This window comes from Sorex araneus, chromosome 4 (genome assembly GCF_027595985.1).
Source record: "Sorex araneus isolate mSorAra2 chromosome 4, mSorAra2.pri, whole genome shotgun sequence".
NCBI classification, from domain to species: Eukaryota; Metazoa; Chordata; class Mammalia; order Eulipotyphla; family Soricidae; genus Sorex; species Sorex araneus.
The window spans coordinates 47560790-47578828 of NC_073305.1; the positions used below are offsets into that span (position 1 = coordinate 47560790).

The 18039-nt window shown below is 43.0% G+C and overlaps 1 protein-coding gene across 1 annotated transcript in view; it reads right to left on the reverse strand.

Annotated features, from left to right (window-relative positions):
• DCAF1 (DDB1 and CUL4 associated factor 1) overlaps positions 1-18039 on the reverse strand; it is an 84970-nt gene that overhangs the window by 57519 nt on the left and 9412 nt on the right. Inside the window, exons 2-3 of the mRNA XM_004615207.2 lie at positions 14440-14557; positions 1125-1201 (exon numbers count right to left, since the gene is read on the reverse strand). Of these exons, the coding sequence (XP_004615264.1) occupies positions 1125-1201; positions 14440-14549 (187 nt within the window). The 5' untranslated portion in view covers positions 14550-14557. The remainder of the gene's footprint in view (positions 1-1124; positions 1202-14439; positions 14558-18039) is intronic.

The following is an 18039-nucleotide window of genomic DNA, read 5'->3' on the forward strand; positions in this document are numbered from 1 at the left end:
AACCTACTCAGGTTGGGTTATCGTGGCTCTAATTAATTAGCCCAATATAAAACCAAAAGAGGGGGCCAAAGCAATAGTACAGCAATTAAGGTACCTGCCTTACATGCGGCTGATTCGGGTTTGATCCCTGGTACCCAATATGTTCCCTGAGTCCACCAGGAGTAATCCCTGAGCACAAGTAGTCAGCCCTGAGCATCATCATGTGTCATCCAAAAAACAAACAAAAACAAAAATTAAAAAAAATACACAAATGAGAAGGCATACTTCAACTGCCAGATAAAAAACTGACAACTAACATCAACCCAGAGAAATAGCTCAACAGTCTGACTGCATACTCTTCATGAGAAAGACCTGGGTTCAATTTCCAGAAGAACCCAGCACCATATGGTACCCTGAACGCTGTTGGAAGGGACTACTAAGCAAAGCCAGGAATAGCCTCCAAACACCACTAGGTGTGGCCCAAAACTAAATTTTGAAATAGACATCAAGAAGTATCTTTATAGGCTGGGGGTGTGGCTCGGCAGTAGAACACATGCCTCATATGTGTGAGACTCCAGATTCAATCTCCAATGTACAAAATAAAAGAAAAGAAAAAGAAGGGTGGGAAGATAGTTCAAAGGGTTACGTGCATGCGTTTGCATGCAGGAATCTCACACCACAAGAAACAACCCCCAAATATCAACAGGCTTGGCTCAAAAAAAATAAAGGGTCTATTATTTAAGGTTCCAAGTATCAACTTCATAAATGTAAGCAAGATACTGAATTTAGTCCCAACTATGTTTCCCCATCAGTAAAAAGGATACTTAGAAAGATAAAGGCACAGAAGATTTAAGTCTTTGGTTTAAGTTAAAAAAAAAAAAAAACCGTTGCTTTTTTTCTTTCTTTTTTTTCTGCCCCTGTATTCCTATAAATTTAGTTCCAATTATATTCTGTGTAATATAAACACATTATCTCAATTTTCCTAGGAACTGGTTTTTCTTCACTGACCCCACCTTGCTACAGTATTTTATGAAGGAATTTTAATATTTTTATAAAATGCTATTTTAATTTTAAAAAGTACTCCCATTAATCAATTTTATTTTGTAAGAATATCAGAGTCAGGCTTAAGAGAACAGAGGTCTCACCAGGATGTCGATCATCAAATGGGTCTGGATCCCCTTTACGATATTCTTCAGTTTCTTTTTCAATCAATTCAGACATCCTAGCACAAAGGGAAGACAGGGTCAAATCTAGACAAACATATCAAAAAAAAAAAAGAGAAAAAGAAAAAGCACCACCACCTAAAATAGTCAATATAATAGACAAGGTGTAAAAATAAAAGCAAAAAGTTAAAGGATATTTTCTTAATGAGAGTAAGAAATCTAAACAATAATTCATCTACCCACTTTCATGTCTCAAAAAAATAGCATCCTCTCAGAACTCAAAAACCTTGGAGTAACCATTAAAATCTTCCTTTCCTTAACCCCTGTAATTCCTGTTAGTACAATCTACAAAACATAATCTTGGAGTTGGAGAGATAATTCAGTAGGTAGGGCACTTGCCTGATACAGAGCTGATCTGGGTCTGATTCCTGGCATCCCATATGGTCCCCCATGCACCACCAGGAGTAATTCCTGAGTGCAGAGATAGGAATAACTCCTGAGCATTGCTGGGTGTGGCACCAAACTCTTCCCCCATCCCCCTAAAAAAAAAAAGAAACCCACATAATCTTGATTTCTATCATTTCTCTACATCTCAACCACCTTTTCTTTTTTGGGGTCACACCCAGCAATGCACAGGGGTTACTCCTGGCTCATGCACTCAGGAATTACTTCTAGTGGTGCTCAGGGGACCATATGGGATGCCGGGAATCGAACCCGGGTCGGCCACGTGCAAGGCAAACGCCCTACCTGCTGTGCTATCACACCAGCCCCTACATCTCAACCACTTTTATTCTCATCCAGACCATCACCAAACTCCTAGACTATACAGACTACATGCAACAGCTTGTTCCTAATTTCCTAATAGCTCACAGGGCTAGAGCTCACACTTTGTACACAGAAGTCCCCAGCATTGCATGGTCCTGAAGAATTGCCAGTGACCCCCAGATATTGCTTTTGAAAAGATTAAGTACCAAGTGTGGCCCAAAAACAAAACAAAAAGAGATAGTACAGTGGGTAGGTCATTTGCCTTGCATGCAGCTGACCCAGGTTCGATCCCTGGCATCCCATATAGTCCCCTGAGCACTGCCAGGAATAATTCCTGAGTGCAAAGCAAAATATGTAATATGTACCCACCAAAGCTCCAATAATCTTTTTCCCTTTTCTCTGTTGCTCTGATGACCAGAGGTCATACAACGGCCTGGCAATAGTGCTTTATTTAGTCTTAGTGCCTGGTGAGGAGAGCAGTAACCGTATCAGGTTGTGGTACTTGCATGCTCATGCTCAACCATAGTATTCAGCAGGGGTCATAATGCCTTCAGTTGTGGTGGTCACACACATTCCAGTTCTAGTGCTCACCAAGAATCATTTTGGTGCTCACAGGAGTGTGCTGGGGGTCTGGGGCTAGTCGCATTCCTGGAATGTAATGTCTATTCATCATTTCTGTCTTCTTGGTTTTTGTTTTGGGGCCACACCTTTGGCACTCAGGAGACCATACAGTGCTGGGTATAGAATCCATGCCTCCCACATGCAAAATATGTGCTCAGTCCATGAGTTGATCTCGCCTCACCAGCCTCATCCCTCATGCTTTTCAGTGATATTACTCTCCAAGTCATGCCCTTTCAGGTAAAGTGCTTACACACATCTGGCTGTGGTGCAATAGAAAATAATGGGCCAGAGCAGTGAGTACAGCATCTGCCTTGCACACAGCCAACCCAGGTTCGATCCCCAGTCCCAGATATGGTCCCCTGAGCCTGCACGAAGTGATCCCTGAGCACTGCTGGGTATGGCCCAAAAGCAAGAACAAAACAAAGATCACTAGTGATACCAGGATCACAAAGAGCAGAGCTGCCAATATCATACTCAGCACATGCAATGGCACTAGGGATCAAAGTTGTAACCTTACATAGCCAAGTAGGCACTTTAGCCAGTGAGTCATCTCTTGGCCCCAGTGATCAGCTTCTATCTGCATCTGATTATTTCTTCTACTTCTTCAATAAGATTCAAAACTATTTCAGGACCTTCCTAAATTATATCTACCTACAATATCCTTCCTCCAACCTATGCTCCCACTCCTGAATCAAATAACCAACATATCTGTTTTCTCTGGAGATGAAATTGGCTCTTAACCTCTGATTTCTGTCATGAAGAATATTTTTAATTCTCCATCATGTTTTATGTATTAATAGTCCTTTGATTTTATGTGTTCTTTGGAGGGGGCAAACGGATGGTGTTCAGGGGCTACTCCTGGCTCTATGCTCAAGGGCCACAATGGTGATGCTCAGAGGGAACATATGTGGTGCTGAGAACTTAACCAGAGCTGTCCACATGCAAGGCCTTAAACTGAATTACCTCTCGAGTCCCCATGCATTCTTTTGTTTGGTTTGGTTTTGTTCTGGGGTCACACCTAGCAGTGCTAAGGGCTAACTCTTGGTTATGCACTCAGGGATAACTCCTGGTAGGGCTCAGGGAACCATACATGGCTCCAGGGACTGAACTCGGATCAGTCACACGTGAGGCAAATGCCCTACTTGTTATTCAATAGCTCCAGCTCCTCTGTGCACTCTTTTTCAAACCAGAAAAACCACTTGTCAAGGGCCAGGTAGCAAATGTACTCAAAGTTAACAAATGTTTTATATGCATGAAGCACCAAGTTTGATCTCTAGCATTACATGGTCCCCACAAGCACTGCCAGGTATAGTCCTGGAAACCCCAGAGCACTGCTGGAGGTGGCCCATATGATTCCTAGCAACATAACCCAAGAAGCACCACATCACCAGGCCTGAGTATTGATCTGTCCAGGGCAGTTGGCAGAGTATCAACAGGAGAGGTGCCCATACTACCTGAGCATTCCTTAAGAGTTTCCAAAATAAAATTCACTTGCCAAGTACCCTTAGTACTTTTTAATTTTGCCAATAATAAATCTGATTAATAAATCTGATTATTTATCTACAGAGCTACTATACCACCAATATCTAGCATGTTCTGTCCTAACTCAAACTCTACATTTCTGCAAAATATTTTTTTCTTTTTTTTGAAGCACCAGGGATTGAATCCAGGTCTCATGTATCTAAGGCATGACTAACACTGAACCACAATCCCACATCTTTGCATTTCCTAGTGTTAAGCTCCCTGCAAACAAAAAACAAAAAGCCCCACCCCTCCCCAAATTTGGGGCCAGAGCAGGCATTGCTCAGGAATTTTCCCAACTCGGTGCTCAGTCGACCACACAGTGTCAGGAACCAGGCATCGTGTATGCAATTTATGCACTTTAGTCCGATGAGCTCTCTCCAGCTCCCTGCAAAACAGAGCTAGTACAGGAGGTACAGCACTTGCCATGCATTTGGTCCATTCCAGTTCTAAGCCCTGGCACCATACAAGGTCTAATGAGAAAAGACAGGGGTCACTCATGAGCACAACCAGGAATAGCCCCTGTGCAATTGGGTCACACTTGGCAGTGCTCAGGGATAGTGCTGCTGGAGGTTTTCAGAGGACCATGTGGCGCTATGAATAGAATAGAGGCCTTCCACATGCAAAGTATGTGCTTAGCCCACTGTGCTTTCTGTCCAACCTCCACCTGCAAAAATTCTTTCTCACTCTGACATAATTTTTCCCTACCATGACTCGAAAGTATTTCTCCTTCTTCTGCCTTACCCTCAAAACTCTGAAAACTGTTAGCCATAAAATAATTGTGGTGGCTCTCTCTCTACCCTAGAGTTAGCCCATATTCTCTCTTGCTACTCTCTCTCTTTCTCTCCCTCTCCTCCCTCAAAGCTTCCAAATAAAACCTGCTATACTTTAGGAGGGAAACAAACTGTGAAAAAAATATTTGCAATACACTTAAAAGTGAAAACTACACAAAATATAGCTACCTATTATTAAGATCTTCTAGTATTTTTAGTAAAACTTTGCAATACAGCACAGCAGTTAAATAAAAACATGAGTTCTGGGTTTGGAGAAATTTAACAGCAGGTAAGGTGCCTTTGTCTTGCACAAGGCCAACCTCAGTTTAATCCTTGGCACCGCATATGGTCCCCTGAGCACTATTCGGAGTGATCCCTGAGGAATAAGTCCTAAATAAGCACTGCCAGTTGTGGCCCAAGCACCCCACCAACTCCCCTCAACAAAATATGGGTGAGACGATCAATGAGATAATTCAATGGGCAGTAGTACATGCTTTGCATGCAGAGGGCAGAGGCTTTACTGCATGGTCCCATAAGCACCATCAAAAGTAGCCCATAACCAACAAACTTAGGAGCACTAGTGGTCAGGTGTGAACCAAAAACCAAAAACTAAACAAAATCTAGATTCTGGAGCCGAGGGCACAGCTTAAAGAACTAGAACTCATGCCTGGCGAGCAGAGGCCCCAATCAATCCCCAGACCTTCATGGTTTCCCTCACCCCAAAACCAACGAAGAGCAGCTCTCATGCACCATCAGGAGTGACCTCTAAGCATAGAGCCAAGAATAATCCCTGAACACCACCTAATATGGCCCCCAAAACTCAAAAACTAAACAAGGGCCGGAGTAACTGTACAGCAGGTTGGGTGCTTGCCTTGCACACAGCCAACCCAAGTTCCATCCCCAGCATTCCATATCATTCCTTGAGCCCTGCCAGGAGTGACCCCTAGGTGTAGGTAGAGTCAGAAGTAAATCCTGAGCATTGCCAGAGTATTTTGTTTTGGCCAAGAAAACAAACAAAAAAAAATTAATTAAAATAAACATTAGCACAAGTTAAAACTACGGCATTTCCTTCAAGTTTAAGTTCCTTAATATACTGCTTACAACAAAGTCTGATACGTGAAAGCTACTTAGGTATTACTATCAAAACTATAAATCAAAACAAAATAATTCAAGGAAGATACCAACTGGATTGGGGCAAAAGGGAGCCTTCTGGAATATATTCAAGTTCTCTAATATCCTATGATAAAGATTTATATTAAGCACAATAAAATTAATAACAATAACTAATATAAAATAAATTATAAGTCAGAATGAATGTGGTCTCCGTCTCTCAAAATCGCCTACTGTATATATCTTGACTTCCAGACTGCAGTTGACCCTCAATAAAAGTAACCCTAGGAAGAAAAACTTGGGGCTGGAGAGATACAACAGATAGGGCATTTGCCATGCATACGGCCAACCAGAATTCAATCCTTGGCATCCTATACTGGCCCCTCACCCCCCCACCCTAGCACTGCCAGGAGTAATTTCTGAGTGCAGAGCCAGAATTAACCCCTGAGCATCGCTGGGTGTGACCCAAAAAGAAAAAAAGAATTCCCCAATTCCTACTCACCTCAACACTGTCACATTTTTCATTTTTCATCAAGCTATATTCTACCATCTTTTAACTCCCTATTACAAGAAATCTTTTACCACATCAAGTACTGAAAATCTCACTGTAACTGGAGTTAAAATCCAGGATTCAGGATATATGGATCAGTGATAGAGCACATGCCTTGCATGTGTGAGGCTATGACTTCAATTTCCTACAACTGCCAAAAAAAAGGGTCTAAATTAACTTTTCACTGTTGACTATGCAATCATGCATGTAACTGAGGACATCTGTCTTTTAACAATGTCTTTTCTCTTACTAATAAGCAAGAAAGTTGAGATACATGTATTTCCTATAGTTCAGACACAAAAAAGATCTTCAAATATTAGTTCAAACAAAAAAACTGGCTTAAGTTCTTCCCTGTCTCATAACCCTTAGAATATTTGTTAACCAAACTGCCCAATTAAGTACAACATCATATGCTGTTTTGTATCCATTAATTGCCTCCCAGATGATTATCTCCTTAATGTTAAGACCCATTTAACTTAGGTTTTGCATTGCTGAATACCTTTAGTATATTTAACAAAGTTAAGGATCAAATATGGTGATTATAAAATAATCTTGAAAAGATTGGAGTCTGAGAGATAGTACAGGAGTTAAGGCTCTTGCTTTGCATGTAGCCAACTCCAGTTTAATTCCCAGAAACAAAGGTCCCCCCAGCACCACCAAGTTAGGCCTGAGAATCAAGTCAGGAATAATCCCTGAGTACCACCACGTGTGACGCCCCCCCAAAAAAAGTAAGAATCTTGAAGGGGTCTATAATTCTATTTTGTTTTGTTTTAGGGCTACACCCTATAGTGCCTGGGGGATCATTCCTGGCAGTGCTTTAAAGACTGGCACCAGACATCAAACCCAGTTCTCCCACATGCAAAAAGCATGCACCTGGCCCTTTAAACTATCTCCCCAACCTCTGTAATTCATGTTTTGGTTTTTTTGGTTTTGTTTTGTTTGTTTGTTTGTTTGTTTAACTCTATGAGGTTCTCTCCTCTATGGAAAAGCCCTCAGGTTTCTACCTTTTAATAAAATTTCTTTACTCCAAAAACAAATAATAATTTTGAAAGATAAATTTAAGTACTCTTAGTATGTACACTCAATAAACTTTTTTTTAGCATGTAAGTAACTCCACAAACATTTTATTTCATTTAAGCTTTCCTTTCAGAATTTTATCAGCAACCCCAGGGCCAGGAAAATGGCTCAATGAACTGGAGTACATGCTTTCCATGCAAGAGCCACAAGGTTCAATCCCTGGTGCTAATAATGGTCCCTCAAGCACCACCTGAGTTGTGTTGGGAAACACAAAAAATAAAAATTAGGGGCTGGAGAGATAGCACAGCGGGTAGGGCGTTTGCCTTGCACGCGGCCGACCCGGGTTCAAATCCCAGCATCCCATATGGTTCCCTGAGCACGGCCAGGAGTAATTCCTGAGTGCAGAGCCAGGAGTAATCCCTGTGCATCGCCAGATGTGACCCAAAAAGCAAGATAAATAAATAAATTAATTAAATTAAAATTATCACAACCCTTATGTTAACCATAAAATACTTTGATTCCTTAAATCACTAAGGCTACATTTCAAGTATATTATCATTTACAGTACTTTTGTTTTATTTTGCTTTGGGGCCACACCCAGCAGTGCTCAGGGCTTATTCTTGGCTCTGTGCTCAAGGTTTTGGTGGACTCTATGGGATGCTGGGGATCAAACCCAGGCTGGCTGAAAGGCAAGCACCTTACCGTTTAACTATCTTTCAAACCCCTCTTTATAGTTCTTAATCTTCCTCTAAAAATTAAATTCATTTTAATTTTCAACATTTATCCCTTATTCTTTTTTTCCTTTTTGGGTCACACTGGCAATGCACAGGCGTTACTCCTGGCTCATGCACTCAGGAATTACTCCTGGCTGTGCTCGGGGAACCATAATGGATGCTGGGAATCGAGCCCAGGTTGGCTGCGTGCAAGGCAAACACCCTAACGCTGTGCTATTGCTCCAGCTCATCTTCCTTAAGATTCACTTGTATCACTTATCCCATTGCTCATCAATTTACTTGAGCTGGCGCCAGTAACGTCTCCATTTATCCCTGTCGCATGCTAGTGTGACCCAATGGCATCTGCTCTCGCCAGAAACACAAAGAGCCTCAAACCATTCGTTCAGGGTCTTAACGAAGAAGTCTGACCATCTCATAGGTGGGCAGCAACGTGTTCTTTTGACATCCCTTGGAATCCAGTCAATAACAGCTCTAGTCCTGCAGTTGTCTCCATATCGATTTTTGACGCCTTGGCAAACGAGACAGCATCGCTGATTCTCAATCATCAACGGAGGTTGGAACTTTGGATTCCTTCTCTCACTTGAGTGAAACGTGATATTCCAAGCATGGCTCTTTCGATTCCTCTTTGGGAGACCCGAATGGCTTTCTTATCCTGTTTTCATAGGGCCCAGGTCTCTGAGGAGTATGTTAGTGCAGAAAGAATGGGGAGTCGAAAAGATGTGCCCAGGGGCTGGAGTGATAGCACAGCGGGTAGGGCGTTTGCCTTGCACGCGGCCGACCCAGGTTCGATTCCCAGCATCCCATATGGTCCCCTGAGCACCGCCAGGAGTAGTTCCCGAGTGCATGAGCCAGGAATGACCCCTGTGCATCGCTGGGTGTGACCCAAAAAGCAAAAAAAAAAAAAAAAAAGAAAAGATGTGCCCAGAGCCAGAGTTTCTTCATCCTCTTCACAACTTCTTCAACGCTCTTGAAGGCATTCCACACTGCTCTCTTCCTCCTATGCAGCTCAGGTGCCAGGTTGTTCGTGATGTTGAGTTCTCGACCTCAACTGCTGAATTCGTAGATGTTTGTTCTGTTGAGAGCAAAATGGAACATCAGGAACTAGTCCATTTCTCATGAACATTGTCTTCGTGAGATTCAGCTGTAGTCTGACCTTTCCACACTCATGGTCGAAGTTGGCCAGCATTCATGCTGCTTAGCTAATGTTTGGTGTTATTAGAATGATGTCATCAGAGAAGCAGAGGTTATGTAGTTGCCAACCGTCTATCTTCACTCCAACACTGCTGCTCTTCTCTCTTTGAGGTCTTCCTTTATCACTTCTCTGCACAGCTTTGCAAGCTCGGATGTTAGCTTGTGATTGCCTGAGACTCGCGCCAAACCACATTGGTGAATGAGCTCGAGAGTTTCCGAAGACACGCATCTTTTTTGTGGCTTTTTCTTTCTTGGCGTTCCTCGAACAATCGTGGAGGTGCTGAACTAGTCGATCGTATTCTTCATCAATATTGTCAACGACAGCATCTTCCCATATTGCCACAATAGTGCCAAAATGCTCCCAGTTGGTGGTCGTTCTGGGAGTTCTCTTCTTAAACTTTGCAGCCCTGTCTCCCTGCTCCGTGAAGTAGAATTTTGCACGAAGCAGACAGTGGTCTGATCCCGTTTGGAATTTTGGAACAACAGCGACATCAGTCAGACAAAACTGTCAACTGAATATGATATGGTCAATTTCATTATGGAACTGTCCACCAGGAGATTCCCATGTTTAATGTTTAGATTCGGCCTTCTGGAACTGCGAGTTACCATGGATGGTCTTAGTCATCAAGATGAACTCAGACAGTCTCTCACCCTGTTCCTTCCATTCTAGGCCATGGGTCCCAATGTGGAATTCTTCAGGCAACCTTCTCGATTCTATTTTGGCGTTAAAATTACCAACAATGACCTTGTAAAAGGTATGGTCTTCTTTACAGAACTTCTCCAGCTCCATGTAGAACTTCTCAATTTCTTCTTCGTTGTAGTTGGAAGTTGGTGCATAGATGACGAAGACAGAAACTGCCGGCAATGAGCCACATCTATTCAAACTTAAGTGTCCAATTCGGGTTGTCAGGCATTTGCAAGAATCAATGCTCATGGTCAAGTTCATGTTGACGAGGACACCGACACCACCAACGCCTCTACCATCGCACATTCCATCGCACGTTCCAAGGGACAGTTCTTCTCTAGTGTCAAAAACGGCATGATGTGATCGATGCCTTCTCATCTCGGTCAATCCAATTATGTCGTACTTGATCTGCACTTGCACCATTAGGTCATTGATGGATGCTTCCGATGCCAGCGTATGTGCAATAAAAGTGCAGACAGTCATCTTAGTCCTTCTATTTGGCGGCGTAGTTCAGCCCTGAGATTTTAGCAGCCTCTCCTTGCTCATCTTTTCAACACTGCTGTATTGGGACCTCTTTCAGGGACAGGGGAATGAGGCCCATTTTTGTTACTGTTTTTGGCATATCGAGTATACCACAGGTAGCTTGCCAGGCTCTGCCGTGCGGGTCACATGTAGAGAGGTGGCCCCCTTCCTACTCCTCACTTATCTAAAATTTTCTTAGGATTAAAGTTCTCATTTTCCCTGAATAAATCATTGAATTAAGCAAAAAGGTTTTTTGGCTATAACAAAAATTGGTTCACTGCCGCATCGTGGCAGGGGGTGGCAATAGTGCCAACTGGCCAAGAGTGAACCAACAGGTGCTGCCCAGAGACGCAGGCAGGTGCGTGTTTGTCAGCATGCAGATCATTACAACATGCCAGTCTACCAAAAGCTTGCATTTGGTAGACTGGGAGCACCTGTAAAGGCAATTAGAGGGCCATTCCAGAAGTCTCCGTCCCACTCAGAGAGCCCAGAGAGCTACCAAGGGTATCCCACCCGCACGGCAGAGACTGGCAAGCTACCCATGGCGTATTCGATATGCCAAATACAGTAACAATAATGGGTCTCATTCCCCTGACCCTGAAAGATCCCCCAATACGGCAGCACAGGGAAGGACGAGTAAGGAGAGGCTGATAAAAACACGCAAACAGGAACAAATGGAGACGTTACTGTGCCCACTCGAGCAAATCGATGAACGGGACAAGTGATACAGGGAATACAGGTGATACAGGAACAAAAATTGGGTATTAAAGATTTCCATTTTCCAATGACTTTCCCTTTAGGAAAACCACAGCATCCTTCCCTAACTTTATATTTCACTTTCTCTACTTAACACAATCACTTAGGGACCAGAGAAATAGTACAGCAGTAGGGAGCTTGCCTTGCACGCAGCTGACTCGGGTTTGATCCCTGTCCTCCCATATGGTCCCTGAGCATTGCCAATAGTAATTTCTGAAATGCAGAGCCAGAAGAAACCCCTGAGCATCAGGTGTAATCAAAAAAACAAAAATTAACTTTTTAAGAAGTACATTCATTTAGGGGTCAGAGCAATAGTACAGTGGGTAAGTCGTGCAAGTGACAGATTCAGGTTTGATCCACATTTCACATGGTTCGTTGAGCACCATCAGGCATAATTCCTGAATGCAGAGCCAGGAGTAACCCATGAGCATCCCCAGGTGTAATCCAAAAAAAGAAAAAAAAAAAGTACATTCACTTACTAAAACAATGTCCCATTCAGTTATTAAGTTATCAGTGACTGAGTAGGTCACTATCTGAAAAGAACACTAGGGGCTGAAGAGAGAGCACAGTGAGTAGGGTGCTTGCCTTGCACACTACTGACCTGGATTTCCAAATCTCATATGGTCGTCCCCCACACACCACCAGGAATGACTCCTGAGTTGTAGAGCCTGGCATAATCCCTGGGCATTGTTGGATGTGGTCCCAAAACAAAACAAAACAAAACAAAGAAAACAATAAAAAGGCACATAAAACCTGTCTTTAAAAGCTTACAATTTAGGGTGCTGGAGTGATAGCACAGTGGGTAGGACGTTTGCCTTGCACGCAGCCGACCCTAGATTCAACTCCCAGCATCCCATATGGTCCCCTGAGCACCGCCAGGGGTAATTCTTGAGTGTAGAGCCTGGAGTAACCCCTGAGCATCACCGGGTGTGACCCAAACAAAAAAAACAAAGAAAAACAAACAAACAAAAAAGCTTACATTTTAGTGAGAAAACAGATGCAAAAATAATTATAACTAAAGTGAGGTAAATTATACATTAATAGGGTTATTAAAGGGAAAAAAGTGTCCAAACCAATCTAGCAGTGTCAAAGACAGAGAAGGTCTTACAAACTTCATTCTTAACCTGCTTCCTGAAAGGACTAGAGCTTGCCAGACAAAAGTACCAAGGAAAGGTATTTCTGGCCAAAGAAAGAGCAAGTGCAAAAAGCATAGAGAGGGCTAAAGCGATAGCACAGCAGGTAGGGCGTTTGCCTTGCACGTGACCAACCCAGGTTCGATTCCCAGCATCCCATATGGTCCCCTGAGCACAGCCAGGAGTAATTCCTGAGTGCAGAAATAGGACTAACCCCTGTGCATTACCAGGTGCGAACCAAAAAGCAAAAACAAAAACAAAAACAAAAAAAGCATAGAAAAAATATGATACTATTCCTTACTGGGGGGAAAAAAAAAACACTATAAAAAAGAAAGAGAGCAGGACTGAAGCGATAGCACAGCAGGTAGGGCGTTTGCCTTGCATGCGGCCGACCCGGGTTCAAATCCCAGCATCCCATATGGTCCCAAGCACCGCCAGGAGTTAATTCCTGAGTGCAGAGCCAGGCATTAACCACTGTGCATCACTGGGTGTGACCCAAAAAGAAAAAAAAAATGACATAAGCTGTATATTAGGGAGGTAGGGTGAGGATGACAAGCTCTATTTTGAACATAGTTATGTTTCAAGTGTGTGTGGAGTCATCAGGTAAAAAGATATACATTGAGCAGTTATAAAAATTTTTTTTTATTTTTAAGATAAGATTTGAAAGTTAATAACATAATGTTTTAGGCCAGGGAGACAGCTCAAAGGGCTGGAGCACGTTTTGCATACCAGGGTACAGGGTTTAACCCCCAGCACCTAATGATCTCTTTCACCCCCTTCCCAAACAACGACTGGGAGAATCCCCATGCATCTTCAGGAAAGAAAGGAGAGTGAGAGAGCGAGAGCGTGAGATCGAGAGTAGAGAGCGAGAGTGAGAGAGCGAAAGAGTGAAAGTGAGAACGAGAGCAAGATTTTAAATTATACACAGGAATAAAACTAGGTAGGATAGGGGGTGGAGAGATAGCACTGCGGGTAGGGCGTTTGCCTTGCACTCGGCCAACCCGGGTTCAAATCCCAGCACCCCATATGGTCCCCTGAGCACCGCCAGGGGTAATTCCTGAGTGCAGAGCCAGGAGTAACCCCTGTGCATCGCCGGGTGTGACCCAAAAAGCAAAAAAAAAAAAAAAAACTAGGTAGGATATTTAAGGTTAAGAGAGAAAAGAGTCACAAAATCTTGGGGTTAAAAAATAGGCAAGGGGCAGGAGAGAGTGTACAGCCATTCAAGCACCTGCCTTGCACATGGCCTACCCAGGTTTGATTATCAGCATCCTATATGGTTTCCCAGCACCATCAGGAGTGATTCAACCAAGGGAGGAATAAGCACCCCCATACAAAAAAATAAAAATAAAAACACAGGCAAGGGCTAGCAAGACTGTTCAAAAAGGGCTGAACATCTGTTTGGCATGCAGAAAGACTAGGTGCTATCAATAGCACAAAGTCATAAGCACCACCAGAAATGACCCCCAAGCACAGAGCTAGGAGTATCCCCACACAACACTAATGTGACCCTCTAAATAAAATATAATTGAAACACAGACAAGAGGGTCAGGAATGTAGCTCAATGTTAAGTACTTCCTTGTGTGAGAAACTAGTTTTGATCCCAGACATCACAAAAAATAATATACATAGACAAACGAAGAATTTATAAAGAATCGAAATCAAAAGGTCTGAAAGGAGAGAAAAGAAATTTAAGAAGCTTCAGGAGGGATGTAAGGGTCATGGAGATAGCTCAATGGCTAAGTGCATGCCTTGCATGCAAGAGACCTGGGTTCAATCCCTAACACAGAAGGAAAGCAGACAGACAGGAGACTACTTCTGAAATGAAAAATATATTTAAAATTCTCAGTTAAGATTAGAATGTTCCTATCTTATACTCCTAATTTCTATTTTAGGAAAAGAAAATATATTATTGTTCATACCTAGTAAGGATAGGTACCATGTCCTGCCCACTGCCATGTTCTTTCTCCCACTGCTCCAGCAGGGTAGTGAGCTCAGCTTTGGAGTCCACATGTACTGCAACTGTAGTCATGGCTTGGCCTAAGGAAGCAAAAATTTAAAAATTTAAAAATAAACACAGGCAAAAGCATCTGATATACTTTCAATAAAAAGAAAAGTGAGGGGTAGGGAATAAGAGACAAATAATTAGTAGCAATGGAAATTTAACTAGACACTTTATTTTTGTTTTTTTGGTTTTTTTTGCTTTTTGGGTCACACCTGGCGATGCACAGGGGTCACTCCTGGCTCATGCACTCAGGAATCACCCCTGGCGGTGCTCAGGGGACCATATGGGATGCTGGGATTCGAACCCGGGTCGGCCGCGTGCAAGGCAAACGCCCTACCCGCTGTGCTATCACTCCAGCCCCTTAACTAGACACTTTAGATGATTTGAAGTATAATATGGTTTTAAGAGTTGCATACACAATAATAATGAGCAAATTTTCCTTGCATTGCTCAACTTCAGTTTGCTCAATTATAAAACAAGAAAGAAGTGGGTCAAAATTTTGATCTTTTGAGCGATGCAAAGGGGTTACTCCTGGCTCTGCATGCAGGAATTATTCCTGGTATTGCTTGGAGAACTTTATAAAATGCCAGGGATCGAATCCAGGTAAATTGTGTGGAAGGCAAGCATCCTACTCACTGTATTATCTCTTCATCCCCCAAATTCTGAATCCTAACTTCTTAAGGATCAGGAGTCCCTCCAAGAATCTGAAGGAATCTAGTTTTTCACCTAAAGAAGGCATTTTCACTTGACAACATGAGGTCTGAGAAATATAGTTGGTAAGGCACTAGCCTTGTATGTGTGACCAACCCTGGTTTGATCCCCAGTAATCACCTACGGTCTTCTGAGCCCAAGAATGATCTCAGAATACAAAGTCGGGAGTAAGATCCAAGCACCTTTGGGCAGGGATAAAAAAAAGAAAAAGGACAAAAGTATATACAAAACAAAGAGAACTCAGTGGGCTGAGTGCCCAATTCTATCCCTCATACATGATCCCCTAGAACCTCTGGGACGGAACCTCAGGAACTGATCCAGGAGCATTCGAGTACATCCCAATACAGCCCCAAACAAAAATAAATGTGACCACAAGCAAGCATGTACTGTATAATAACATCTAAGGGAGTGCAAATCTCAGGGATTCCCGCTGTAGCCTTAATTCAATGTGCAACCCCTAGTCATCACAACAAAAGGAATTAAAAGTAAATTACATAAACTTCTCGTAAGAAAGGAAGGAAGGAAGGAAGGAAGGAAGGAAGGAAGGAAGGAAGGAAGGAAGGAAGGAAGGAAGGAAGGAAGGAAGGAAGGAAGGAAGGAAGGGAGAGAGAGAAAGAAAGAAAGAAAGAAAGAAAGAAAGAAAGAAAGAAAGAAAGAAAGAAAGAAAGAAAGAAAGAAAGAAAGAAAGAAAGAAAGAAAGAAAGAAAGCACACAGCTATCATGCACAAGGTCCAGAATTCAACACCTGGAATCATGTGGCCACATGCACTGAAGTGTGGCCCTGGGGCTTCTGAGCAAGCACCAGCAGCCAAGCACTCCACCACCAGACTTATTACTGAGCCTCAGGCCCAAACCACCAGGCTGAGCCCAAACAGGGGTGGCACCTACTTTTATCTTAATGGCTAAGAATTCAGTTAAAGTAGTAGAGTACATATCTACCATGTCCCAGGTCTTCAGTATGGTACTGGACATCACAAGTGTCCTGAGCAGGCTAGAGCAGGAGTACAATAGGCTGGTCATGTGCTTTGCACAAAAGAGGTCTGGTTTCAGTCAGTGGTATCACATACTGTCACCCAAACACCACCAGGAGCAACTCCCAAGCATAGAGACCAGCACCAACAGGTGTGAAGCATAACCTACATGAAGCACTACCAGGTGTGGCTTTCTAAATAAAAGTATTTACATATAGGGGATAGAGAGATAGTACAACAGGGAGGGCACTGATCTTGCACCCCATGTGGTCCCCAGATACTGCCAGGAGTAATTCCTGAGCACAGAGCCAGGAGTAACCCCTGAGCACCACTGGATGTAGGAAAAAAAGAAAGAAAAAGTATTTACCTATATCCCATACATACAATAATCCAAGCCTCAATCTAATGTCCAAAACTTTGAGGATACTTCTTTTTTTTTGGTTTTGGGGCAATACGAGGCAGTACTCTGGGCTACTCCTGACTGTTCAATGGGCCAGTGTTGCTCTGTGTGTGTGTGGGGGGGGGCTACTCCTGACTGTTCAATGGGCTAGTATTGCTCTGTGTGTGTGTGTGTGTGTGTGTGTGTGTGTGCGCATGTGTGCACACACTCCTGGCTCTGTGCTGAGGCATCATTTCTGACAGTATTCATGGAAACAGCTGTGGCACTGGGGATTGAACCTAAGCCAGCCATACTCAAGGTAAAAACCTTACCCATTGTACTGTCTGTAAGGCCGACCTCCCAATTTTTTTTTTTTTTTTTTTTTGCTTTTTGGGTCACACCCAGCAATGCACAGGGGTTACTCCTGGCTCTGCACTCAGGAATTATCCCCTGGCAGTGCTCAGGGGACCATATGGGATGCTGGGAATCGAACCCTGGTCGGCCTCGTGCAAGGCAATCGCCCTACCCGCTGTGCTATTTCTCCAGCCCCCTGACCTCCCAATTTCTTATTTCTCAGAATGGCTTTGGCTATTTGGTGTGCATTATGATTTCATGTCAATTTAGTGACTATTCTAAGTCCTTGAAAAATGGCATTGAAATTTTGGTGGGGATTGTGTTGAATCTATATAGTAATTTAGGGAAGTCAGTCATTTAGACAATGTTGATTCTTTCAATTCATGAGCATGGATTATTTTTCCATTTCCTGAAGTCCTCTGCTATTTTTCTAAAGTAACATAATTTTCTAGGTATAGGTCTTTCACATTTTTTGGTGATTCCTAGGTACTTTTTTTTTTGATGGGGCAAGTCGGTGGCTGTTTTGTTTTGGGGCTACATCCAACTGCTTAGAGCCTACTCCTAGCTTTGAACTCGGGTAATCATTCCTGGTGGTGTTCAAGGACCATATATGATGCTGGTAAACAAACCTGGGTCAGCCACCTGCAACGCAAGTGCCTTTCCTGTAGTATCATCCTTCCAGCCCTAAGACTATAGTTTTTGAATGCAACATGTAGCAACAATATTCCCCAAAATATTTTGTCTTTGGCAACTTTTTGGCAGAATGTTCTATAAACATGTTGCTGTTAACTTTGTCTTGGGGCGACACCTGGAGATGGCTCAGGACTTACTCCTGGCTCTGCACTCAGATATCATTCCTGGTGTAGCTCAGAGACACCAACTACATGGGCACCAAGTCATTGGAAAGGCAGGCACCCCACTACTATAGCTCCAGCCCTGTTAATTCTTAACAAAGGCCAAAAACTCAAAACTACTGAAAATTGGGAAGGACTATTATAAACTTCTTCTGTTTTTCAGGCCCCTAACACCCTTCTTCACTGCTGATTTTCTGGAATGAGAGTAAGAAAAAAGGCAGAAAAAGTTGCCAGTTCAGTGGTCAGTT